Source organism: Polypterus senegalus, chromosome 7 (genome assembly GCF_016835505.1).
Source record: "Polypterus senegalus isolate Bchr_013 chromosome 7, ASM1683550v1, whole genome shotgun sequence".
Lineage (NCBI taxonomy): Eukaryota > Metazoa > Chordata > Cladistia > Polypteriformes > Polypteridae > Polypterus > Polypterus senegalus.
In genome coordinates this window covers 23,781,102-23,807,969 of record NC_053160.1, presented here as the reverse complement: position 1 = coordinate 23,807,969, position 26,868 = coordinate 23,781,102, and the positions used below count along the sequence as shown (strand labels likewise).

The following is a 26,868-nucleotide window of genomic DNA, read 5'->3' as shown; positions in this document are numbered from 1 at the left end:
AGGGTGGCATGCAGTTGTTAAATTTGACATGCTCAGAGACTTTCAGTCACATAAATGAAATGGTCTGGCGATGATATCAGTGAGTGCAGTTGGCAAGTCTGATATACCTAATGACTTAAAGTTGTGTATTGTGACATTGGCTTAAGAGAATTTAATTCTAATTTAAGGACGACAGATGTGAGTGAACTGAAGTGTGTGGCAGTTATTTTAACATCTTTGTTCCTTTTGATGTACAGCCTCTTGATCAAAAAGCTCAAAAGAAATTAAATTTACGGACGGAAAAAGTATTTAATACCTAATACAGTGAGAATGGTATTATCATCATATGTTGTATAATTTAGTGCTATATCCAAACAAGAGTTTCGATTTTTCACCACATCTCGTTAATATTCTCACAGGAATGGAACATATTAGGACCAGTTTATTCAATATAACTGTACATGTACTCGGGCACAAGCAGGTTAAGTCAGTTTTTATGTTAATTGTTGGTAATTTAAGATAAATGCTTTCTTTTTTTGTTGAATTGTGCCTTTTTTGATATCTAGATAGTGGATGTGACACAGGCGTTTTTGTTGTACTACACAATAAACACTGTAGACAGCTGGCCCATCGATATGAATGCTTTTGTCTGCTGGCTGCTATATGAGCGATAAATTTACCATTAAACGACTCTTTATTTGTACATGTTGTAGTAGTTAAAACCATTTTATTTAAAATTATGAATGTGTTTTTTTATTAAGAATTCCTTTTGTGTCTTACTTGCATGTCTAACATGACACATTGTGACTGTAAATCATGTATTTTAATTGTTTAACTGATGAATTCATGTTTGTTGTTTTTGGTTACTGCCTATTCTGTCTCATGTTTCAGCAAAAGGAGATTAAGATAGGCACACGATTGAAATGTTTAAAATTATGAAGGGGATTATTCAAATGGATTGAGACTGTTACTTTAAAATGAGTTCAGCAAGAGCAAGGGGACCCAGTTGGAAACTTGTTAGGGGTACATTTTTCACAAACATTAGGAAGTTTTTCTGCACACAGAGACCCACATACAAGTGACAATGTAGTGTAGTAGACAGTAAGACCTTATGGACCTTCAAAATTCAACTTGATGTAATTTTGGAATAATTGAGTGGATAGGACTGGTGAGCTTTGTTGGTCTGTTCTTGTCCAGCTTGTTCTAATATTCTAATGACTCCTGTTATGTCAGTGGTAATCAGGTGCAAAAAAGGGAAATGAATTGGAAAGTGCCCAGTGATAAACCCACAACAGCGATACGTGGCAAAGTTTAAACAAGCTAACAAAGTTCAAATTAAAGGCAACACATGGTAAAGAAACATGGAATAATCTTTAGGTGGGAATTTCAAAAATAAACATGTTAAAGATTCTTTTGTTTATCCCCAAAGTTGCAAAGTGTCACATTCAAAATAGCGATTATTTGTGATGTCACGGAGATGACGACAATGATTGCGACTTCCTGATCCAGGCAATTGGCAACCTGGGGTTGCGTGTAGCTATGAAGCTGCAACATCTAAAATAAAGATGGTGTCTTTGTGAATTAAAATTACAATTAAATAATTTTATACTTTTGAATGTAACCTTCTAGGCATGATTACAGCGTGCCACTATATTATCAATGCTTGACAATGTCCCTTCAGGATTTCCACTTCTTTGCTAGAAAAATGTATATCTTTCAGCAAAAATCAAATTACTTTTGCATTCATGATGACTCCAGGCTGTAATGTTGTTAGCAATTGCACAGTATTTTGAACTCTTTAGTTTAGTATTTATTGTTCTGTATTGCTGTATTACTGTGCTGTTAATTGTGCCATTAATTGTTAGTCAATGGTTGTAGTCTGTGATGTAGACAATTCAGTAAGAATTTCTTTCTACTTGTACACTTTGCTCTGTATGTATGACAATAAAGTTTGATTGATTGGTTATTTCCTTTTTATTAAAATAGTGAAAGTGTCATCTTTTGACTTTCCAGTTGGTATATAATTTTATTTGGGTTTATAAAGTAATGTAAAGGTAAAGTAATTAGTGATGTGACTACTTTTATTAGAAAACAAGGAGTACAGTGAACCCGCTGCAATTTGAGAAAACTAATTAAGATTGTAAAGGACGACTTTAAATTGTAACCACAAGTCTGCTAAAGACAAAATACAACTAAAATGCATACTACATTTCTTTCTTTAGGAACTAAATCCACTTATGGATGAAATAAATTCCTCAAGCCATGAACAAAATCAAGCAACGGAGCAGCATCATGAAAATCAAAAGGACACAGGAAAATTCCAAAAACTACAAAATTTTAAGTCACAGCTCTGGAAAGGCGTTTCTTTTATCTCAGGAGACATGCATGCCTTTGCCAAATGGCTGAAGGGTAAGATTAAATATCTTTTTATTTTTTTACTGCATATCTCATGCAAATTTAGAGATGCATAAGAATTTTTAATTTCTGAGTAATGTATTTTGCTGGGTATGGATTTCTTATGCCCCACTTAAGTTATTTCTGACCTGAATAGGGTTTTTACCATTCATTTTTGGCTTCAGTTTACTATCATACATTTTTTTATATATTTTTTTTTTTTAAGGTTAATATTTTTGTTACATTCTATTCTTGGTTACTGTATATACTCGCTGATAAACTCTTACGTGGATACGTTGGGACTTTATTTTACAGTATAAGTTCTGGTATTTTATAATGTCGGTCTTATAAGTCGAATGTGGAAAATTCACGCTATTGGTGCAAGTGATTATGATATGCTAACGCCCACCTGAGAGAGTAACCACGGAGCGCACAACCTTTTTTTTCTTTGTGGGTGCAGCAATGCGCTGTATCAGCATGTGCGCCTATCCTCTTTCTCTCTCTGTCTCTATTGTGAGCACACGGTAATACTGAACTATTATGAAGCAACATTTGCACTGATTTGTGTTTTTGTATCTCACACCCTCATACACCTTTATCGTTAGAGAATCCCTTATCTACGTTGGAGCATTCAATCAGAAGAAAATATGAAGCAGGTTTTAAATTAAACATCGTTGAAGTAGCGAAAGAAATTGGTAACTGTGCTGCTCCAACAAAATTCGATGTATCTGAGAAACTGGTACGAGATTGGAGGAGGCAAGGAGATGTAAAAAAAAAAAATTAAGTATGGCATTTTTGAACGGTCGTATAAGTTGTGGTCTGATTTTATGATCTATTTTTTGGGTTTCAACACCCGACTTATATGTGAGTATATACGGTGTTTGTTTTTTATTTGGTAGTTATGTACCTTGACTCTGCAGCTTATAATGAACATGGAGCCTTCAAACCAGGGCAGAGACATTTAGCTAGCTTACCAGTTCTTGTTTTTTTTAGCTCTTTTTTAAATCTTTCCTTCAGGAATTCTTTTTGCCATTTTACCTTCTCATTATGATCATTGTTGGTTTCTTGGCTCTGCTTTTTGTTTTTGGATTGAGGATTTTGGTTTGTTTTCTTGCTTTGAGGTTTTTGAATATTGAACATTTTTGTTGAGACTTTTCCTTACAATCTCATGTTTGGTTTTATTTCTTTTGGGCCACAGGTGTTAAGAATTAGGACACCTCATTTGAATTTTTTGTTGCTTCAGATACATTTGTTCATTCATCTATTATGGATATTTTCTAAGCTTAAACCACAAGGAATATAACCATCTTTGTATTTGGTATAAATGATTTAGTTTAAGAAAAATATGTATGTCTTTGTTGTCTAATTTTAAATTGCATCACACCACCATTTTGTGGCTTCAGTGGTTTCTTAATAGTTTTCTAGGTGCTAAAGTGCTACCTCCCAGGAGGCTCAACACAACACATCATGAAGACTCTGCTATAAAACACGTCACAACATTCAAGCTCTTAGTCAGAGATTGTGGACTGAAACCTTGAACAACGTTAGTCTTGTGCTCTTAGTGTTTGGTTGTCTTTGTAATAATTCATAGCATCCTACTTCTTCATTTGGTTGACAGTTTTAATTTTTTGACTCTAGTGGTAACTGTGTCCTTTTGTTAGTAACTCTAATCTTGTTTATAGAGTTAGTTTACAGTTTAGACGTCTGGTTTTTGATAATGGTGCTTCTGCACTTTTAGATGTTGACTCCCATCTTCTGCATCTTAAAACACACGCATGTGGTTGCTCACAATCTTCATTGCCAGTAAGCAGTTCAGTGAGATCAGGGGACCTAGCCTATGCTGCTGTTCAGCCTTGCCACTTTGGATACTTGTGAGTAGTATAACAAGGAGTTTTGTAATTCCCCTCTCCCTTTTGAAATATATAGGTTTGGCCCCTTGTTTTTGAGTTTTAGATTCTGGCCTATATTTTGAAGTGAAGTCTGTTTTGTAGTTTTGTGGAACCTTGCTTTGTAACATGACTATTCCAAACTTATCTCTGTCTCTCTCTTTATATATATATATATATATATATATATATATATATATATATATATATATATATATATATATATATATATATATGTGACAGATAGGGGGCACTATTGTCCCCTTGAAACCTCAGACCACACATCAGACACCAGATAAAAATCAGAAATATTTTAATTTCTTCAATAAAGTGTGCACAAAGCACCTCCACGATACACAATGTACAATCAATAATCCACAATACAATCACAATCCTCCACTCCCAGGCACTTCGTCGCCATTCCTCCCAACTCAGCTCGTCTACTGGGATTTCCCAGAGTCCTTTTATAGTCCATTACCCGGAAGTGCTTCTATCCTTCAGTCCATGTGATTTCCCAGCACTTCCGGGTTAGATGAAAATTTCTTCTTCTCTTCAGCCCGAAGGTACGTCATCTCCTCTGTCCCCGTGACTGGGAAGTACTTTCGGGCTATACGGACGATACAAGTCTCTGATCCTCCCTGCAGCGTCCCCTGGTTGCCACCATGGTATCCAGCAGGGCTGTGCATTAAAACTCCAAGGTCCATGAGGCCCTGCTGGAATTCGGGGCACCTCCATGTTGCAGGGAGAGCTCCATCTGGCAGCTTGGGGGTATTGGCCGGGATAAATTGCCGGCCATATATCACTATATATATATATATATGAAAAATCCACTTTTCACTAGAGAAATACTTTTTCTATAATTTGCTTGAACATTCTAGTTGATTTTGGGACTTCTATCATCACGCTAAGTATCATAGTTCACTTGCAGGAGCGATTTATTTGTGCAAATCCGAGAGAGACACTGTGGGCCGAGGGGAGGGGAAAGCGTGATGTCAGGAGTGGGAAGCCGGGCGGGGCCCTCCTCACTCACATGCCAGCCTCCATTTAAATCCCTTGACCATGTTTTGGAGCTCACCTTGCCTCCATCTGGCTAGCGATACCTGTTTGTTTATTGATTTTTAAAGTTTGTCCTGTTTCACTACCATGCAGGCAGAGCTACGGGGTGACAGCTAGTTTTAGTACAAATGCAACTGGTTTATTAAACATTTCATGGTTATTTTAACTAGGGCTATGCCTATCTTAGACTTCCCTAGTTGGCTAACCTTGTGTAAAGTAATCAGGGTTATTAGGTAAACTAATATGGAAATAGTTGTGACACACATTTGTTTGTAAGATAGTTGCTTTTTTCTTTTGATGCTAAAAATAAACAATAAACGTGACCTAAATAATAAGTACATATTCATTTGCTTGATGCATAACAGCTTACAGAGCTATATGCATTTTATGTAAATGCTTCTGAAATCATTGTTAATTGTGTTTTACTTTCATAGAGGTGTCACTGCAGTAACTCATTTAACCGACAACTAGTCTCGTAGAGCCAGGCATATAATATATATGTCTGGAGACAACCATGAGTGAACTGTGCTTAAATGTGGGTGTGTCACTGTCACATGAAGGTGGTGCTTAAAGAAGGGGTGGTGATTTTGAAGCTGCAAAAAGCAAATGCTGCTCCTGTTAACGTTGTCCGACAGAGATTAAGCTTAGGATTGCGATAAGCTATATACAACCAAAACATCTCTTAAAAAGTCCCCTGATACACATAAAATGTGCGTTGCATGTGTGGAGAACACATTGCATGTGTTAAAAAAAAAAACTATTTGCAAAGGAAAACCTTTTCCATAAAATCATATTATACTGTACATTTCCATTCAAAGACATCTGTGGAGTAGTGGTAAAAGTGAACGATAAGTTGTTGCAAGTGTTGTTGTCTGTTGATCACAGTATTACAATAATGTGGGAGTCATACTTACTGATAATATGAATTGCAAAATATGCATTCAAACTAAATAGTTTGTCAGTTCCTATTTAGAGGAAGTGAAAAGGACTGTCATTAAAAGAGATGAGCCACAGGAGATGTAGACTTTGATTCTTAAAACACCCGAATCAGTAAATGTGCATAATGACATTGAAACCACTCTAGCAGATCCATGGATGAGGTTGCACAGCATCCATCTTCTGATTGCATGTCTAAATGAGTAACTAAAGTAAGTTAACATTACTGTCTAACTGGAAATGCAAATGTGTCATACTGTAATATAGCTGTAGCATTTTAACACACAGTAGAGTATAATATCTATACCACAATGCTTATCTGAACTCTGTTTGCTACTGTTATGCCATAGAGATGCAATAGTCAAAATGACAGAAAGATATCGTAGCAGATACAAAAGCACTTCTCAGTCGTGTGGGACCAAACACTTGCAGTGACTTATGTGTATGTGTCTGTCTCTTATGTTGCATCACTCATTACAATATACAAATTTATTATTAAGATTCCATTACCCTGTGCAGCTGAGCTCCTGAATTGATAGCACAAATTTTAGCTTTCTATTTTGTCCCAGTACCAAGTATTTTGTTCACTTTTTTTCACTCACTCTGTCTTTGCATATTTTACAGTACCTGTCTAATACGAGAGTTGAAATGGGGCATTGTAACCCTTGAATATTTAAAATGCACAGACATTGAGGAAATTGTAAGAGTAAGTGGGTAGAGCCTGTTTAGCTGAAAAATCTGCTGCTGTTTAGTACAAACATCTTATCAAGTTGTCCCCAGGTGGGTATTCTTGTTTGAGAATCATGTCTGGCCCTGCTGTGGGGGACAGTTGTACTTTCCTGGGCTGATTGTACACCTGCTGGCCTAATTCTTTGGTTAGAAAGAACGGCAGCACACCAGAGAGTAGTTTGAACCCATTTTCAGGCTTTCATCAAGTACTTTCATAGATGTATGTGCATATGTGTGTGGTATCTGAACAGAAATAAATATAAAAGGTAGACAAGTAGAGATGGAGTACATATACAAACATAAATGATCAAATGTCAAACTGAAACATTATAGATTACGCAGGAAGAGCAACTGCAATTGCCAAACATCAGTCCCTCAAACTTTAAATATTCTTTAAGCCAACTAGTAGATGGCACCATTACCTTACTTTCAGAATAAAGGCATGTTATTAAGGCCAAAAATAGTGTTTGTATACGAAAGAAATGCTTTATGTCTTAATACATTTATGTACACTTAAATGAAGTTGATATTAGCGTCGGGCGGCACGGTGGCGCAGTGGTAGCGCTGCTGCCTCGCAGTTAGGAGACCCGGGTTCGCTTCCCGGGTCCTCCCTGCGTGGAGTTTGCATGTTCTCCCCGTGTCTGCGTGGGTTTCCTCCGGGCGCTCTGGTTTCCTCCCACAATCCAAAGACATGCAGGTTAGGTGGATTGGCGTTTCTAAATTGGCCCTAGTGTGTTTGTGTGTGTCCTGTGGTGGGTTGGCACCCTGCCCAGGATTGGGTCCTGCCTTGTGCCCTGTGTTGGCTGGGATTGGCTCCAGCAGACCCCCGTGACCCTGTATTCGGATTCAGCGGGTTACAAAATGGATGGATGGATGGATATTAGCGTCTTTGAGCAAAGTAAAGTACTGTGTATCGCTCCTTAAAGGTTAACAGTAAATAAATGTAATAACATATTCATTCACGAACAGCAAATGTGGCCATAATGGTGCATTTGTAAATCTAAAAACGAAACATTAATATAAGTTGAAGTATTCGCTGTGATATTAAACTACATTTAGCACCGCAGTAACACACAACACACACTTAGTAAAGGTAGCAGCAAACTTTAAACTGAAACCACAAACAAGCAGGCAGTATGTTAAAACAAATGAACAAAAATTTCATGTATGCACAATAGTCCTACTAGGCATTTCTTGCCCAGCTTGAGAATGAAGCAGGGAATTTTGCACACCCAAGAATGAATTAAAACTCACATTTTGTATTACCTTTAGTAATTATTACTAGTTATAGTTTTATTTAACTAAGGAATGAAAGAAATTATAATTACACTGCTGACATTATAAATGCTAAAGTAGTTTAGAAGCAGTTCCAGAAACTTATCAGGGCAGACAATGCCATATATTTTAGGAATTTTTAGAGATGTTTTATATGTCAACACAGTAATTTGGTGCACATAATGACTGTTGTAAACAGCCCATTTAAGAGTAATAGAAAATAACCTGCCTACCTGGTTGCTGGCTGTCAGCATATCATCCCTATCTTGGATGAGCTGTACTGGGTTCCACTTTAATTAAGAAAATGACCAGGTGGGGATCTGGCACTTCATGGGCTCAGAGGTACAGCCACCCTGAGGTTGCTAGAGAAAAACAGAGGGAAAGACAGAGAGACCAAATGATGTGCTGTTCTTGTAGATGAAGGAGAGTGTCTTGCGACTCTCTAAGTATTTCCAATGCACCTTTAAAACAGAAGGTGCATCTGGTTTGAACCAACTTAAATGATCTGATTTAAACCATGTTAAATTATCTTCTTGTTCTGAAAGGCCAGCTAGTAAACCAAACCTACAGTGGAGATTAGAGTTTGGGTGAATGCACCTTTGTGGGAGAAAGTGATGTAGTCATCCATCCATCCATTATCCAACCTGCTATATCTTAACTACAAGGTCACGGGGGTCTGCTGGAGCCAGTCATTCCCAATTTGAAGTTGTTGAGCACATACATCAATGCCTGTGCCATGCTGCTTCCTTGGATTATAACCAGCCAGTTTAATTGAGACATATTGCAGCCGGGTATGTACAGCAAACCACCATTAGCTCGATTGACTCTGGCCAGTTATTGGCAATGTTTGCATAGTTTTAAAGAGAGCTGCCATGGGAGAGTCCCAGAGTATTCTTGGTGTTTTCCTCACCTGCTATCTGAAGAATGAAGACATTTGAACAACAGCCAATAACATGTTGTTGTTGATTAGATTATATTAGATTCGATTAGATTAGATCTTTATTGTCATATACACTCTGAGAGCACAGTGAAATTCTTGTGCCACAGTCTTGAGGGTGGGTACAGTACAGGGCAGATAATATCAGGTTACTGAGAGTTTAGTGACCTTATGGCCTGGGTGGGTGTAGAGTGTAGTGAGGCTCCGGAAGGGTACTGTATATCAGTAGACGTGAAAACAGTGGATGAGCTGGATGTCTGGCATCAGAGATAATGGATTCAGCACCCCTTGGACATCAGGTGGAGGACATGGTTTTAAGCTGTGTAAGTTTAGGCTTGATAATTTTAGAAGCAGTATGTAAGTCCTGTGGAGGAGCTTGCAATCCTAGCAGGTCAGGTAAACAAACCACACTGTGATGATTCTGGTCTGGATGCTCTCAATAATACAGTGGTAGAAGTCCACCAGGACGTTGGTTCGAACCTCAATGCTGTTTATCCTCCTCAAGAAAAAGAACCTTCGCTGGGGCTCTTTGGGGATGCAGGTGGTTGTTTGAGAGGCCACAAAAGGCTATCAGTGATCTGGACACCCAGGAAGCTGAAGCTGCTAACTTGTACAATACAATACAATACACTTTATTTTTGTATAGCCCAAAATCACACAAGGAGTGCCGCAATGTGCTTTAACAGGTCCTGCCTTTTGACATCCCCCTTGCCTTCACTATCTAAGAAGACAAGGAAAAACTCCCCCCCCAAAAAAAAATATAATTAGGTTTTTTGAATGAGATTTTTTTATCCATCTCTCCATTGTCAAACCTGCATACCCTGAGTAGGATCATATGAAGAACTTTTTCATTTTTGCTTATTTTGTTTATCAAAAGACAAATTTTTGTTTATTAAGTATTCAAGTATTCACAAATAACAGTGATGACAGAAATTACATGTGCTAGTAGGGTACGTAACATAATAGCATTTTACAATATTTTGGGTTTGAAAGACCAGAGGTCTTTTCCTCATCTGGTGGTGAGGTGGAGAAAACAAAAGCACTGTGCAGAAGATTTGTAGTTGTTGGCTACTTCTCCTCACCGCGTAGGACTGACCTGTTGTTAGTCATGCACACTGTGGCAATACAAGTTTAATTCCTAGTTTATTGTTTAATTGATTTATGAAAAGTACAATTTATGATCAGATTTAAAGTCTTTTGATTCTCCCCCACAACCCACGCTTATATATGTATGAAGGAGCAGGTAATCCTGTGTGTTATTAGGTTTCCTAGGCTATGTCTTAACAAACAGTCCTCTGCTGTAAGCAGATGAAATTCAATTTCCAGGTGCTTCTCAAGTTCTGTGCCCAGAAGGTCGGTTTTTCCTGTGCTGGGCATGCACCACAAGCTGCACACGATGGTGACATTTTGCTTCTGTAAAACACTTCCTCATCTATCACCTGGATAAATTAACTTATGGGTGCTTCTAAGTCATGCAATAACTCCCACAACACCCACTAGGTGTGTCACCCCTGACAATAGTGACAGATGTGCCTCTGACACCTTTTAGTATTTTGTCACTTTATCTGTAAGAATGAAAACTTCTGGAACAGTACACCATACCCTATGAGCTTCTTCAATAGACTGAATGGTATTAATAATAAAGTTAAGAACTAACTGCTCCACTTAGACAGATTACCGGAATAATCATAATACTACCAGTATACTAATTATGTAAGAGATTAGAAGAAAGAGATTATGTCAGAGAGCAGGGTTACCTTGTGACGTATTGTGGTGTACTGTCAAAATATAAGATCAAAATATAGATAATTGATGTATGTCTGAAAAACTGTATGAGCAAGAATGAGCAAATAAATGACAAAAGAGAAAAATGGAGTGCAAAACTAAATAGGCTGGGATGGAAGGAATGCTGAAGCAGTGCTTTTCTGTGGCTGAGTGCCAAAAACAGTAAGCACATATAGTACCTTCAGGAAGTGTTCAGAGCCCATCACATTTTTTTTTTTTTTTATTTTTTTTTTATTAATTTTATTACAATCAATACATAGCAATCACATTTTTACAAAAAAAAAAAAAAAAAAAAGAATTATGCTAAGAACAGATCGATCCCCACCCTTCAGAGCCCTTCACATTTTTAACATTTTGTTATGGACTTATGTTAAAATCGTTTAGATTCATTTTTCCCACATCAGGCAACACTCAGTTCTCCAAAATGACCAAGCAAAAACAGGATTTTAGAATTTTTTGCAGATTAATTATAAATACAAAACTGAAATATCACATTGACCAAGGTAGTCAGACCTTTTCATATGACACTTGAAATTTAGGTTTAGGTTATTCCCAATCTATTTATCATTGTTGAGATGTTTCTACACTACGTTTGGAATCCCCCTGTGGTCAATTCAATTGATTGCACATGATTAGGAAAGGCACATACCTGTCTAGAGAAGGTCCCACAATTGTGTATCAGATCAATAAGCGATTTATGAGACTGAAAGAATCTTCTGCAGAGCTTAGAGATATCATTGTGCCAAGGCACAGATCTGAAGAGAGGTACAAAAAATTCTGGCAGCATTGACGGTTCCTAAGAACACAGTGGCCTCTGTAATTTGCATGTGAAAGAAATTTAGAAAGCTCAGGACTCATCCTGGAGCTGAGCAATCGGGGGAGAAGGGCTTTAGTAAGAGAGAGATGACTAAGAACCCACTAGTGACTATGGATAGGCTCTAGAGAACCTGTGTGGAGAGTCGTGAAACTTCCAGAAGGATGAGCACCACTGCAGCACTTCAGTAATCTGCAGCATTGAAGGTTCCCAAGAGGACAGTGGCCTCCATGGTTCCTATATGAAAGAAATTTGGAAAAAAAAATGCAACTTTAGTAAGAGACATGACCAAGCACCAGATAGCCACTCTGGCTAAGTTCTAAAGAACCTATGTGGAGAGCGGAGAAACTTCCAGAAGGGCAACCACCTTTGCAACACTCCATTAATTTGGACTTTATGATTGAGTGGCCAAAAACCAGTTTAGTGTTTGCAAAAGGCCACCTGAAGAACTCTCAGAATGTGAGAAACAAAATTCTCAGGTTTCATGAAATCAAGATTAGCATCATGTCTGAAGAAAACCAGACACCACTTATCATCTGTACAGTACCATTCCAACAGTGAAGCATGCAGGTGTCCACATCATTATATGGGGTTGTTTTTTAGCAGCAGCAGGGGCTGGGAGATTATTCAGGGTTGAGTTAAAATGGAATGGGGCAAAGTAAAGAGATATCCTTAATGAAAACCTGCTGCAGAGTGCAGTGGACCTCAGACTGGGCCAAAAGTTCACATTCCAACAGGACTAGGACCCTAAGCAGAAAGCAATCACAACAAAAGAGTGGCCAAGCCAGAGCCCAGAATTGAGCTAATCAAACTTCCCTGGGGAGTCTGGGAAAACAGCTGCCCACCAAAGGTATCCATCCAACCAGACAGAGCCTGCAGAGAAGAATGGCAGAAAATCCCCAAATCCAGGTGTGTGAAGCTTGTCATGTCAACCCAAGAAGACTCCAGGCAGGAGTCGAAGCCAAAGGTGTTTTAACTAAATGATGAGGAAATGATCACAATATTTGTGTCAATGGGATATTTCAGTTTTTATTTTTAATAAAATTTGCTAATATTTCTAAAATCCTGTTTTCGATTTGTCATTCTGGAGTATTAAGTGTTGCTTGATGAAGGAAAAAATAAATTTTAATGATTTTAGCATAAGGCTGCCACATAACATTTGTAAAACATGAAGCAGTCTGAATACCAGACCTGGAACAGACATATCATTGAGTTTTCTTTAGTTTTGACAGCGATTACATTTTTACCGGGAACTCTTTTCTGACAGTGTTTTTACACCGCTACTCAGTGAAAGGGGCTGCCTACGTGTCTCTGATTGTCCAGTACTTCTTGCCTTCGTGGGTTCGAGTTGGTTGGGTTTAAGCATGAAGACTGAGATTGGTCAAAGTGAATGCAAGAATGTCAGCCAATCACAGGCAGAGTAGGTCGGGCCTTCACTGAATAGAGGCGCGGAAAACCTGCACTCTTGTGGCAGCGGCAGAGACACGGAGAGAAAAATATAAAGAAGTGAGAAGACAAGAGAGAGAAAAGCGGTGAAATAGTGAGTCAATGTGACATGGCTTTTGCTAAACGGAATAAGCTTGACACCGAAAACCGGGCTTTTAATCCACGAATGCACCGAGTTGTTTGAGACGGTGGTGGTGGTTAAAAGTGGAAATGTGAAACACCACTATGAAACTGGCAGACAAGGCAAGAGCTCATTTCTGTCACTGAACAAGAGAAAGTAGGCTGTGAGATATGAGGGAAAGAAAGAGGGGAAGATACGTTTGGTTATTTAAAGATCTTCAGATTTACTGTGAAACTGGTTAAGCCTGTTCAGTTGTGCATATATTAAAAACTCTTATATGACTCCAAGTCTTTTTTTTTGTTGAAATGTTAAAACTTATTATTATTATTATGAATGTACTTATTATTTATAATTCTGATTTGAATGTCAAATTTACCTTGCTTTTACTTTTATTTATTTTTTCTTATTTATTTTATTTATTGTTTATTATTGTATGTAGCCCTCCAGAGTCCAGAGTTGCACTGAAAATAAATATTGTTGAAATGACATTGAATTATAGCTTTCTCTGTTTGATTTGAGTTATTGACTGATGTTGATACAATGGCAATGCTACTTCAAAATATATAACTTAATTGTAATGATAGTTAAATTATAATGCAACTTAAACACGATGATGCTGTGGACCTGTACATGAGGAAATTTTCTCTATCCAGACCTCCTTAAATCATAATTGACTACCCCTGCTCTACAATAATTCTACAGCAGTTTCTCTCTTGGTAATTTTATTGGACCTCATTGATGAAAATATTAATGTTAGAATAAATCTTACTGTGTATTAAAATGACAGTCAAATTGAAATGAAATTTATTAAACAATCAAGATGACAAAATTGAAAAAAATGAGTCTGGTAATTGCAACCTTTGTGTACACACCTCCTAATTCATGCCAGTGCAAAAACAAGAACTCAAAAGATGGTACAAGATATGCAGGGAGGAGAATTTAGATCACCTTATTTACAGTATAATGGTAGTAGTGAAATATCAAGTGAATTTGAAATATAAGTTTGGTAACACAGTAAAGGTGCTCTCTCGATGTTCCTTTTAAAAATGCTCCTTTTAATTAAATCCAGTGCAAATCTCTTGTAAGGAAAACCATTTGATCCAATTGTTTGAGGGCACGAGAAACCACAGCTCATTCAAGAAATGTCCTGCACAAGGGAGAAACCAAACCCAGTAGGAGTGCCAATTCAATTCAGGGTATACTTTCTCAAAAATCTTCACTTCTGCCATTGTCTCTTTTCATATATTGGGTGAAATAAACAATTATTACAGTTCTGGTCACCTTACCTGGTAATCTATGGAGTAATTATTTTTAGCCCACAGGTACCCATCTGCTACAAGTAATTAAAATGGAGCCCTAAACCTACATGAACCTTACAGTGGTTTTGTAATAAACTGTTCCAAACATTCTAAAAATGGGCACTTTATTATAAAATCAATAAAACTACAGTATAACAAACTATTTATTGACAAATGTAATAGGAAACACATTACAGTGTTTCAGCCCTGAAATGCATTTCACTTGATATGCCAGTTCCACTGTTTAAAGTACGCAGTAAATCAAAAAGGGGGTGATTGCCTAGGGTCACAAAATTTGGGGAGTGGTGGCATTTTTATAAAACAAGAGAGAACACTCTGACTCATTCAACTGTGTGACTCCATTTAATCCTATTATATTGTTTTAGATCATTTTCGCACACTAGCAATGTTTGGTGTTAACATCTGACGAGCTACACAAGTCACTTTAGCGGTTGGTCTTAAGAATTAAAAACACTCCAGGGCTGGATTTCTGCCTGATCGCTAAACTGGTTGGAAAAAATTAAATGCATAAGCCAGACCATAACAATTGTTATTTTATGTTACTACTAACTTGAATAATTTGTGAAAATTATAGGAAATCAAACAATGTAGCAGTCATTTGTGGGTTTTATACATGAACATACATATATATGTATATAGTAGCTGTATAAAAAGCACAGGGTCCTAGAAACTATTGAAATCATCAGAAGAAAAATTGAAATGTAGTGATGTCAGGTTATTTAAAAGAACTACTCTGGGCATTTCAGTCCTAGGAGGTTTTGTTTTGCCGATGTGCTCACCTCACTTGTGTATTAGCGCCGGTAGAAAAGTAAAAGAGATACTGTTTTGCCGACATGCTCGCATCGCTTCTGTATCCTCAGAGGTGGATTCCTTACCCCGACTCCACCTCTCACTTCCGGGCCGGACAGACAGACAGACACACACACTTCCACACGTAGATGTTTATGTATAAGATAGTAAAAGTTACCACAGGACAAGGTTGGAGTTTTGGGGCACCTTGCAGCCAACCCTGTATAATTCTCAATAATAAATATAAAGACAATGCATGTTATAATGCTAAATAGAGTTGTCTCAACTTCTGCCTAAGGTTTTTTTTGTTGGTGGCTCTTACATACTTAAGGCATTCTGGGAGGAAGAGGCTGGTCCAGGTGATCAACTCCTGATGTGATGTCAGGGATCAATCATCCTTTTATACAAAAGGGGAAGAAGAGAGGTTGTTAGTACATAGTGCCACCTTCTGTCTCAGTGGAGAACTGCTGTCATTCAAGCCTTCAAGCTGTTTCCCATGAGCACATGCGTGACAATATATGTTGTCGTCCATCCATGTCAGATGGTCACATTCCAGGTTTTTCCCAGGTATGTAATACAACATCAGGCTGAGAGGGGGTTGTGCAACTAACTGTGTTGTCTTCCTTTGCCTCCACAGTGCTGAAAAACTGTCCAGTGAGGGTAATTGACTTTGCCCCTTCCGATCCCAGGACCATAAAAGCCCAGCCACTCAGAAGGATGCATCACTTGTTGACTAGAGTGTAGTAGAGACAGAGTTTCTTCAAGTCCAGAACACCACTTATAAAAGTGATAGGCACTTGATAGGCAGAAATTTATTTATTAGAGCATCAGAGAGCAACATTTTTGTTTGTATTCGTACCATTGAGTTTCATTTTCAGTTTATAAGTAAACGGGGAAAGTCTATCTTCAAAGAAGGCAGTCACGAAGCTTGACTCAGTCTAATGAAGTGAGAAATTAATAATGCAGTTCATTTATACTTTTCTTTACAATTACTTCATCTAATACATGACGTCATCTGACTCTTTATTATTCAATCCAATCAACTAGTTCCACCAGTATTTCCTGACTCATGTCGACTTATCTGAATGCCGCCTTGTTGATTGGAGTGTTTTGTAGACTCCTATTTATCTTAGCGGCACAATTCAATACTCTCCTCCACCTCCCAGCAAGCTCTGTCACACTCCTTCCCAACTCCAGCTCGCTTGCTGGGTCTCCAGTAGTCCTTTTTATAGTCCTTGACCCGGAAGTGCTCCTGCTCTTCTTCGCATGTGACTTCCAAGCACTTCTGGGCTGCAAGGAAAGCATGACTCCCTAGGTCGTTTCACAGCTCCCCCTGGTGGCACCCAACAGGGCTGAGAAACTGGACTCCAAGTCCCAGGATGCCCTGAGGGAATCTGGGGCACGGCTACACTCCAGGAGAGCTGCCATCTAACATTTTGGGGGAGGCAGTGTTCCCCTATCCTTTCATTTCAGGGGTGTCCCGGCCGGGATAAGCTGCCAGGCGTCCGCCGCAATATATACAATGTATGTGTGTATGTGTGCCCTTTATAATTCATATAATTCTCAGAAATCTCATCAGTGGAGGCTGAACCAGCCCAAATATTGGATTTAAAATAAATTGTAAGTTGGGCGGCACGGTGGCGCAGCAGTAGCGCTGCTGCCTCGCAGTTTGGAGACCTGGGTACGCGTCCGTGTGTGGAGTTTGCATGTTTTCCCTGTGTCTGCATGGGTTTCCTCTGGGTGCTCCAGATTCTTCCCACAGTCCAAAGACATGCAGGTTAGGTGGATTGGCGATCCTAAATTATCACTAGTGTGTTCTTGGTGTGTGAGTGTGTGTGTGTGCCCTGTGGTGGGCTGGCACCCTGCCCGGGGTTTGTTTCTGTTGTGACGAAAATTCATCATCAGAAGGCTTTTTACCTAAAAATAAAGGCTATTAGGACTCAAGATAGACAGACAGAGTTTTAAGGCTTTATTGCAATAAATCAACACAAAAATAACAAGGACTCAACCCAATACGGCCAAGTTGAGCTGAGCGACGATCATTACAGCAATTGAAGTTTTTATAACAATTTCTTATCATTTTTACCTCATTCAATTAGCTCATTCTGCACCTGGTTTTACTGTCCATTATTCCTCTTGGTGTCTGTTCGGCTTATTTTGATTGGTCTAAGACTGGGTGGATGGCTTCCTCTTACCATCTTTGGGCTTTACTTATGTAATTTCCTATCTTTTCTGACCTCACTATAATGAGCTCTCTTGCCCATCCCACTTCTGACTCCCTTCTATTACTGTCTGGCCGAACCTTGAGTTTCCATGGGAACCCTTATTATCTCCTTACTTTTCCTATCACTGGCCCCCTTGTGGAATTTGTTATCTTTCTATGCTGTTCCCATTTTCTCTAACTGGCCAAGGCTTCAATTCCATATATGGGTTTCCTCTCATCGTTTTCTTTCTTAAACCTTCCAAACTTTTTATAATAGTGACCTGAAGCTTAAGCTTTAATTAAAAAGAAGTATAGTATTTGCTTTCATTTAATCATTGCTTGGCATGCTTGATTTGTCTTAATTTCTTTCTAAAGTTAATTGCTAATATATTCTTCTAATATTTTTGTTAATGCCTGAATTTACTAAGATTTTCTCTTCACGCATTAGCTCAGCATGACCCTGCTTACAGCAAAAGCCTTTCTGCTGATTCATCAGCCCAGCTGCTTTTTTGATACGCGCCTTTCAGAGGCATCTACTCTGTTTTATCACTTCCTAGCCTTGAATCACAGCTAGTCTCGGTGTATCAATTAGCTGTTCTTTTCTTACTTTGGAAATTTTAATGTAAGCCTAAAAAATAATGCAATATAACTGATTTTTTAGTTAACTATTTGCTAGACCTTATTACCTAATAATCTTATTTGCTTAACATTCTAATTTATGCCTAATCTTAATATTTTAGAAGCTTTTAATTACTTTTTATGGCTCTATATGTTAATTTGCTATTATCTGTTAATATAAAAAATTTTCCTTCTACATTTCCTGCCTTGCGCCCTGTCTTGGCTGGGATCCAGCAGACCCCTCGTGACCCTGTAGTTAGTATATGGTCAGGTGGAAGTCTCTATAACTGCAGGGACGGTTTGTAGGCATGGTACACCACAAGGCTGTAGCATGGGACTACACCTCCCAGCAGGCCTGCAAGTTGAAAATGTTGGGGCACCAGCTCAAGAATGCTTCCCTCCAGTGTATCAGGGAAGTATAGGTGCTGGTAAAGCCTGCTCCTCCGATCCCTTCATCCATCTGGCCTCCCTTCCTGCAAGGGATCACTTCTTTACCTAGTCGGGATGCCAGACAATCCCTGACGACAGTTACACTATCTATACTAATACTTTACTCCGTTACTCTTTTATTCCTTAGTATCTTATACCATTTTAATTTTAACCATTTGTATTTTTGTTTCAGGAAAGTATGTGGTATTTCAGTTTTTTGACTGGATTCTGAGGGGTGCTGCCCAAGTGATGTTTGTTAACAATCCTTTGAGTGGTCTTATTATATTTGCTGGACTAATTTTACAAAACCCTTGGTGGGCACTAAATGGATTTGTGGGTACCATGTTTGCAACAATCTCTGCCCTTATTCTCCAGCAAAACAGGTATGTCCATCATAGTTAGCTGTTTTTATTAATTTTACATTATAGTATAATATATTTTTAAACCATCCGATGTGTGGTCAAGGCCAATCCTGGTAGTCTATTCATTTGATTAGAAAAAAAGGTACCTACCTTACATCTCTAGGGAAGTTAAATCACGACCCAAATAACTGTCCAAGAGAATTTTCAGATTCTCCCAATGTCTGCTTTGTTTTCCTCAGATACTTACATTTCACTTCTAATTCTTGAAGATATTTAACTTTACTTTGACTGGCTAGACATAAGGCTCTGGTCATTTAGGTGAATGTCACAATATGTAATAGCTGAACAGCTTAATATATATTTAATTTATTCAAAAAGGGGCCAAAATATTATGAGCACTCCCATATGAAACAAATGCCACTGACTATCTTATAACTTTGTCAAGGTCAGGGATATCTTAAATGAGAGGCTGACATTCGATACTTGTAGTCAACACATTGAATGCAAAAGATATGAGCAGGTGTAAAGACCTAGGTGACATGGATAAGGGCAAAATTGTTTTGACCAGACGACTTATTCAGAGTATGCCTGAAATGGCAAGGCTTGTGGCATGCTCTCAGTTAGTCATGGTGAGTACAAACCTACACTTGTCTAAGGAGGGAAAACCACAAACCACTTTCATGGTGTTGAGCTGCCAAGACCCATCAATGCAAGGCTATTCTGTCTAGTACAGACCAACAGAGGAGCTACTGTTGCACAAATCGCAGAAAATTTTAATGATGGGTATGACAGTAATGTGTCATGACATGCAAAGCATCAAACTCTGCTATGTATAGAACTGCATAGCTACAGGCCAGTCAGAGTGCCCACTATTCCACTATTTAAATGGGTGCGTGGGCATTGGGACTGTACCTTGGATCAATGGAAGAAAGTCTCCTGGTCCAATGAATCATGCATTCTGTTGCATCATTTGTTTTTTACTTGTAGAAGAGAAGGCACCAACATGCAAGATAGGAAGAAGACAAGTGAAGGGAGTTTGATGCTTAGGCCAATGTTCTTCCAGGGAACCCTGGATCCAGGCATTCATGTGGACATTAATTTGATGCATACCACCTACTTAAAGAACTGGCCAGGGTGGCATGGGCCGTGAAGAAATTTGAACATGATGAAAAGTTTAAAGGTGTCTCTGTAGCCTCCAAACTCCCCAGATCTCAAACCACTTGAGCATTTGTGAGATGTGTTGGAACAAGTGTGATCCACAGCAGATCTAGCTTGCAACTTAACAGGAGTGAGAGTATCTGCTGCCAATGTCATGGTGTCAGACACCACAGAACATCTCCAGAGGTCTCGTAGAATCCACACATTGGAGGGTTGGAACTGTTTGGCTTCACACAGAGGAGGTAGAGCATATTAGACAAGTGGTCATAATGTTTTGGTTTCTCAATGTATTTTGTATAAGAAATAATTTTCATGGGCCTCCTTACTGCATGAATTTGTTTTGTAGGGGAGCCATTGCTGCAGGATTGTATGGCTACAATGGGATCCTAGTGGGCCTTCTTATGGCAGTGTTCTCTGAAAAGGGAGACTGGTACTGGTGGCTCCTGTTTCCAAATGTTTTTATGTCCATGGCGTGGTAAGTATAAAAAGTTTGACTCATTGCATTTATATTTTACTCAATTTTTGTTTTCATTCTTGAAAATGGGTACAAGTACGGAGTGTGGTGGTGAAGAACTGTTTGTGACTTATCGATTCTAAATTATATGTTCTAAATCTAAATTTGATTTTCTTTCTAAATGTAAATCTAAACTTGATTTACCAGAACAAGGCAGTATATTGTTTAAAAGGTCTACAACAGCTCCATTGACGTCAATATCTAATGTTTGCTGGACTTCTTGACTAAAATTACTTGCAACAGCTCTGTCTGTAAATGACTAACAGTGCAGGTTTTACTTCTGTATAGAGTCTACTAAAACCTTTTAATCAATGTTGTCATTTCCGACAGAGTTAATTTAACAGGAGAGACAGAGGATTGACCTCAGAATAACAAAGTTTTAGATCGAGACCTTGCAGCCACTGCACACACTTAGTCTTTTGATACACAAATCATTTTTAATAAACTCTAATTTGTATACCACCCACAAATATGCATTAAGTGTTACCAGCAGTCCTCCGGTAATGTTATGTTATGCAAAGGTTCATTATTTTGTCTTCTTTTAACACAGTTTTCTTCTAAGTGACAACATGTCAGCCTGACATGTCTTTAATGTTATTACATGCTAACATCAGTCTTCCACACTTTGACTTGAATGACTGCAACTCCAAGTAATGCTTTGCATTTGTCATATTTTGAGGCTTGCTATGTAAATCTAATAATGGGTTGCTGTAAGATCAATGCCATAACCATCAATGTATAGAAGACTAGTAGCTGAAGGCTTTTAGTTGTGAAACAGTATGTGAGAAATCTGAAAAGTGACAAAGCTTTAGGCATTTTTGTCAAGGTATAAACAGATGATGCACCCTGGGAGATAACAATTTGTACTTTAAGCTGCAGACTCTCAAATACAGCATGTGCATATCCCTGAGGTGGTGATCGACAGCCAGCTGTCCTTCATTGACTATGTTGCAACAGTCTCTCAATACTGCAGATTCACTCTGTTTATCGTCTGTAAGGTCAGACTTTATATGAGTGAGTATGCAGCACAACTCCCGGTCCATTTGTTGGTCTTTCCACATCTGATTATTATTAGGTTATTATTATTGTTAATTTACCAGACACCTTTATTCAAGGCAACTTACAAAACAAGTTAAATACATACAAGAATGAAGGAGCAAGCATCAAAAGTATCAGAGAACAAGATAAAAAGCAAGCACAAGTAAACAAAACAACTACATAGTTATAGCTGAAGCTAGAATACTACAAACACCAGTATCCTAAACTCTTTGTTAGTGCAATGACAGCTACCGCAAAGAAGAGAAACTAATTAGTTTCAAAATCTCTCCATTATAAAAAAAAATCCTGGAAAGGAAAAGCAGGGCGACGATACGTGATCTTCTCGGAAGATCTCGGAAGAAATTTAGAAGACCTCTCCCAGGGCTGTGTCGCGGGGACGTGGAACATGAGATTCTTGCAAGACACGCCCTGCTTACAAAAGATATCATATAAGAGCACATCCATAAGAAAACACTCAGTTGGGTAAAAGCACATAGCACAAACAGACCCTGTGCTCTCAGCACATATAAAGCGTATAAGGACAATACGGAGAATAGAGACCCAAAGGCGTTGGAGAGAAAAAAAGGCAGATAAGAGTTTATGAAAGCAGTGGAATTCGAAAGGCTCAAACAAACGATGGCGCGATACACATGCAGAGAAAGGTACAGAATATGAAAGCAGTAAACTTAGAAAGTATTGTAGAATCCCAGCCAAGTTGATGCCTTTTTGGTTTTAAGTGACTGTTCGGTCCGATTATGGGAGGGTGGAGTACAGCCCGGAAGACTGATAGCGGGTTATTGATTCATGTGGTAAGGAGGGGCAAGACCCGAGGGAGGAGCGGTTGGAGAGGGTGCTAGAAAGTTGTGCTTGGGGTTACGAAGTCGGCGATTGATCAAGTAAACCTTTTGTGACACTTTATCACGTCAATGACTACAGTATCAAAGACAAGATAATAAAGATCGCATTACCGCAAACAAAAGGTGATTAATCATCAGAACCAGGTGTAATTGAAACAATAGCAGGACAAATCGAGGTCAGAAATAAAAGGCAAAGAGTGGAAAACAAAGTCTTTTCACCTTCGCATCATTCAATGCAAAAAACGTGGATTTACACAATAATGGACCATACGCTATGAGAATCTGTGGTCCCGCAACAGTTAAAGCAACGACAAGTTAATTTCAAAGAATAAACACTTAGGTCAGGTGTATATTTATGATCACGGAGAAGTGATGCAAATTTTAACAGGCGACAAAAAAGGTAATGTATATATTCCGCAAATAACATTAGACACCAAAGGAAATCGTGAAATGCCATTCGTATTAAAATGTTTACAGTTTACTGTGAGAATAGCTTTTGCTATGACAATCAATAAATCACAGGGACAAACATTAGAAAACGTTGGATTATTTATTAGAGAAACAAAACCAATATTCACGCACGGGCAGTTATACTGCATTGTCACAATGTGTCTCCATAAAATATTGTTTTTACTGAGGCTTTAAAGTAAAAGTGCAAATAATGAAATTGAAACAATTCCAAAGAAAAGAAAATTGTAAAATTGTATGTCCAATTAACCAAATACAGGGGTTGGTGAGCGAAGCGAGCAGTGGGCAAAGCCCCCTAGTATTTAATAAAAATAATGTGTTTTCAAAAGGGGGGGGTGGCACGGTGGCGCAGTGGGTAGCACTGCTGCCTCACAGTTAGGAGACCTGGGTTCGCTTCCCGGTTCCTCCCTGCATGGAGCTTGCATGTTCTCCCCGTGTCTGTGTGGGTTTCCCCCAGTACTCCAGTTTCCTCCCAGAGTCCAAAGACATGAAGGTTAGGTGCATTGGTGATCTTAAATTGTCCCTAGTGTGTGGCTGTGTGTGTGTGCGTGTGTGTGTGTGCCCTGCGGTGGGTTGGCTCCCTGCCCGGGGTTTATTTCCTGCCTTGCACCCTGTGTTGGCTAGAATTGGCTCCAGTAGACCCCCGTGACCCTGTAGTTAGTTCCTCAGCTTTGAAGTAAGAATGGAGAAGCATTGACCAGTCTTGGCAAAGGAGGGACGGTCAACACACCGGTTGAGGCTGATCAGAGATTTCTTGAGAGGACATTAGGAGAGACCAAGGATATTGAGGAGTAAAGCCTTTCAGAGAACTGTAGGTTAACACAAGAGTTTTGAACCGGATCTTTACAGCAACATGAAGCCAATGGAGAGGAGTAGTAAGAATGAAGCAAGGAACGGAGAGCAACAGTTGAGCAGCAGCATTCTGGAGAAGCTGGAGAGGTGTGATTGCAACTGAAGGAAGTTCCATCAGAAGAATATTGTAATAGAATAGTTGAGAGAGAACAAATGCCCGAATAAGATGTTGCATGGCATAATTAGTGAGGAAGAGTCAAATCCATCCATCCATCCATCCATCCTCTTCCGCTTATCCGAGGTCGGGTTGCGGGGGCAGCAGCTTAAGCAGAGAGGCCCAGACTTCCCTCTCCCCGGCCACTTCTTCCAGCTCTTCGGGAGAATCCCAAAGGCGTTCCCAGGCCAGCCGGGAGACATAGTCCCTCCAGCGTGTCCTGGGTCTTCCCCGGGGCCTCCTCCCGGTTGGACGTGCCTGGAACACCTCACCAGGGAGGCATCCAGGAGGCATCCTGATCAGATGCCCGAGCCACCTCATCTGACTCCTGTCGATGCGGAGGAGCAGCGGCTCTACTCTGAGCCCCTCCCGGATGACTGAGCTTCTCGCCCTATCTTTAAGGGAAAGCCCAGACACCCTGCGGAGGAAACTCATTTCAGCCGCTTGTATTCGCAATCTCGTTCTTTCGGTCACTACCCATAGCTCATGACCACAGGTGAGGGTAGGAGCGTAGATCGACTGGTAAATTGAGAGCTTTGCCTTACGGCTCAGCTCCTTTTTCACCACGACAGACCGATGCAGAGCCGCATCACTGCGGATGCCACACCGATCCGCCTGTCGATCTCACGCTCCATTCTTCCCTCACTCGTGAACAAGACCCCGAGATACTTGAACTCCTCCACTTGGGGCAGGATCTCTCCCCCAACCCTGAGAGGGCACTCCACCCTTTTCCGGCTGAGGACCATGCTCGGATTTGGAGGTGCTGATTCTCATCCCAGCCGCTTCACACTCAGCTGCGAACCGATCCAGAGAGCTGAAGATCACGGCCTGATGAAGCAAACAGGACAACATCATCTGCAAAAGCAGTCACCCAATCCTGAGTCCACCAAACCGGACCCCTTCAACACCCTGGCTGCGCCTAGAAATTCTGTCCATAAAAGTTATGAACAGAATCGGTGACAAAGGGCAGCCCTGGCGGAGTCCAACTCTCACTGGAAGCGGGCTCGACTTACTGCGGCAATGCGGACCAAGCTCTGACACGGTTGTACAGAGACCGAACAGCTCTTATCAGGGGTCCGGTACCCCATACTCCCGAGCACCCCACAGGATTCCCGAGGGACACGGTCGAATGCCTTTTCCAAGTCCACAAAACACATGTAGACCGGTCGGGCAAACTCCCATGCACCCTTCAGGACTCTGCTAAGGGTGAAGAGCTGGTCCACTGTTCGCGACCAGGACGAAAACCACACTGTTCCTCCTGAATCCGAGGTTGACTATCCGGACGGACCCTCCTCTCCAGAACCCCGAATAGACTTTTCCAGGGAGGCTGAGGAGTGTGATCCCTCTATAGTTGGAACACACCCTCCGGTCCCCCTTTTTAAAGAGGGGGACCACCACCCCGGTCTGCCAATCCAGAGGCACTGTCCCAGATGTCCATGCGATGTTGCAGAGACGTGTCAACCAAGACAGTCCTACAACATCCAGAGCCTTAAGGAACTCCGGGCGTATCTCATCCACCCCCGGGGCCCTGCCACCAAGGAGTTTTTTGACCACCTCAGAGTCCCCAGGCTCTGCTTCCTCATTGGAAGGCATGTTAGTGGGATTGAGGAGGTCTTGAAGTACTCCTCCCACCGACCATAACGTCGAAGTGAGGTCAGCAGCGCACCATCCCACCATATACGGTGTTGACACTGCACTGCTTCCCCTCCTGAGGCGCCGGACGGTGGACCAGAATCTCCTCGAAGCCGTCCAAAGTCGTTCTCCATGGCCTCCAAACTCCTCCCATGCCCGAAGTTTTGCCTCAGCAACAACGAAGCAGCGTTCGCTTGGCCTGCGGTACCTATCAGCTGCCTCCAGAGACCCACAGGACAAAAAGTCCTATAGGACTCCTTCTTCAGCTTGACGGCATCCCTCACGCGGTGTCCACCAACGGGTTGGGGATTGCCGCCACGACAGGCACCGACCACCTTGCGGCCACAGCTCCGGTCAGCCGCCTCAACAATAGAGGCACGGAACATGGCCCATTGGACTCAATGTCCCCACCTCCCTCGGGGCGTGGTTGAAGTTCTGCGGAGGTGGGAGTTGAAGCTACTTCTGACAGGGGACTCTGCCAGCCGTTCCCAGCAGACCCTCACAACACGTTTGGGCCTACCAGGTCTGACCGGCATCTTCCCCACCATGAAGCCAACTCACCACCAGGTGGTGATCAGTTGACAGCTCCGCCCCTCTCTTCACCCGAGTGTCCAAGACATATGGCGCAAGTCCGGCGACCACGACCACAAAGTCGATCATCGACCTGAGGCCTAGGGTGTCCTGGTGCCAAGTGCACATATGAACACCCTTATGCTTGAACATGGTGTTGTTATGGACAATCCATGGCGAGCACAGAAGTCCAATAACAAAACACGCTCGGGTTCAGATCGGGGCCATTCCTCCCAATCACGCCCTTCCAGGTCTCACTGTCATTGCCCACGTGAGCATTGAAGTCTCCCAGCAAAGCGAGGGAATCCCAGAAGGTATGCCCTCTAGCAACCCCTCAGAGACTCCAAAAGGGTGGATACTCCAAACTGCTGTTCGCGCATACGCACAAACAACAGTCAGGACCCTTCCCCACCCGAAGGGGAGGGAGGCCACCCTCTCGTCCACGGGGTAAACCCCAATGCACAGGCTCCAGTGGGGGCAATAAGTATGCCCACACCTGCTCGGCCTCTCACGGGGCAACTCCAGAGTGGTAGAGAGTCCAGCCCCT

General features: G+C 40.6%; 1 protein-coding gene across 4 annotated transcripts in view; it reads left to right on the top strand.

Moving 5' to 3' along the window:
- LOC120532404 (urea transporter 2-like) overlaps positions 1-26,868 on the top strand; it is a 63,886-nt gene that overhangs the window by 18,506 nt on the left and 18,512 nt on the right. For all 4 annotated transcript variants that reach the window (XM_039758366.1, XM_039758363.1, XM_039758367.1 and 1 more), the window contains 3 exons: positions 2,202-2,388; positions 18,910-19,099; positions 20,583-20,711. In XM_039758366.1, coding sequence (XP_039614300.1) covers positions 2,217-2,388; positions 18,910-19,099; positions 20,583-20,711 — 491 coding nt within the window. In that variant the 5' untranslated portion in view covers positions 2,202-2,216. The remainder of the gene's footprint in view (positions 1-2,201; positions 2,389-18,909; positions 19,100-20,582; positions 20,712-26,868) is intronic.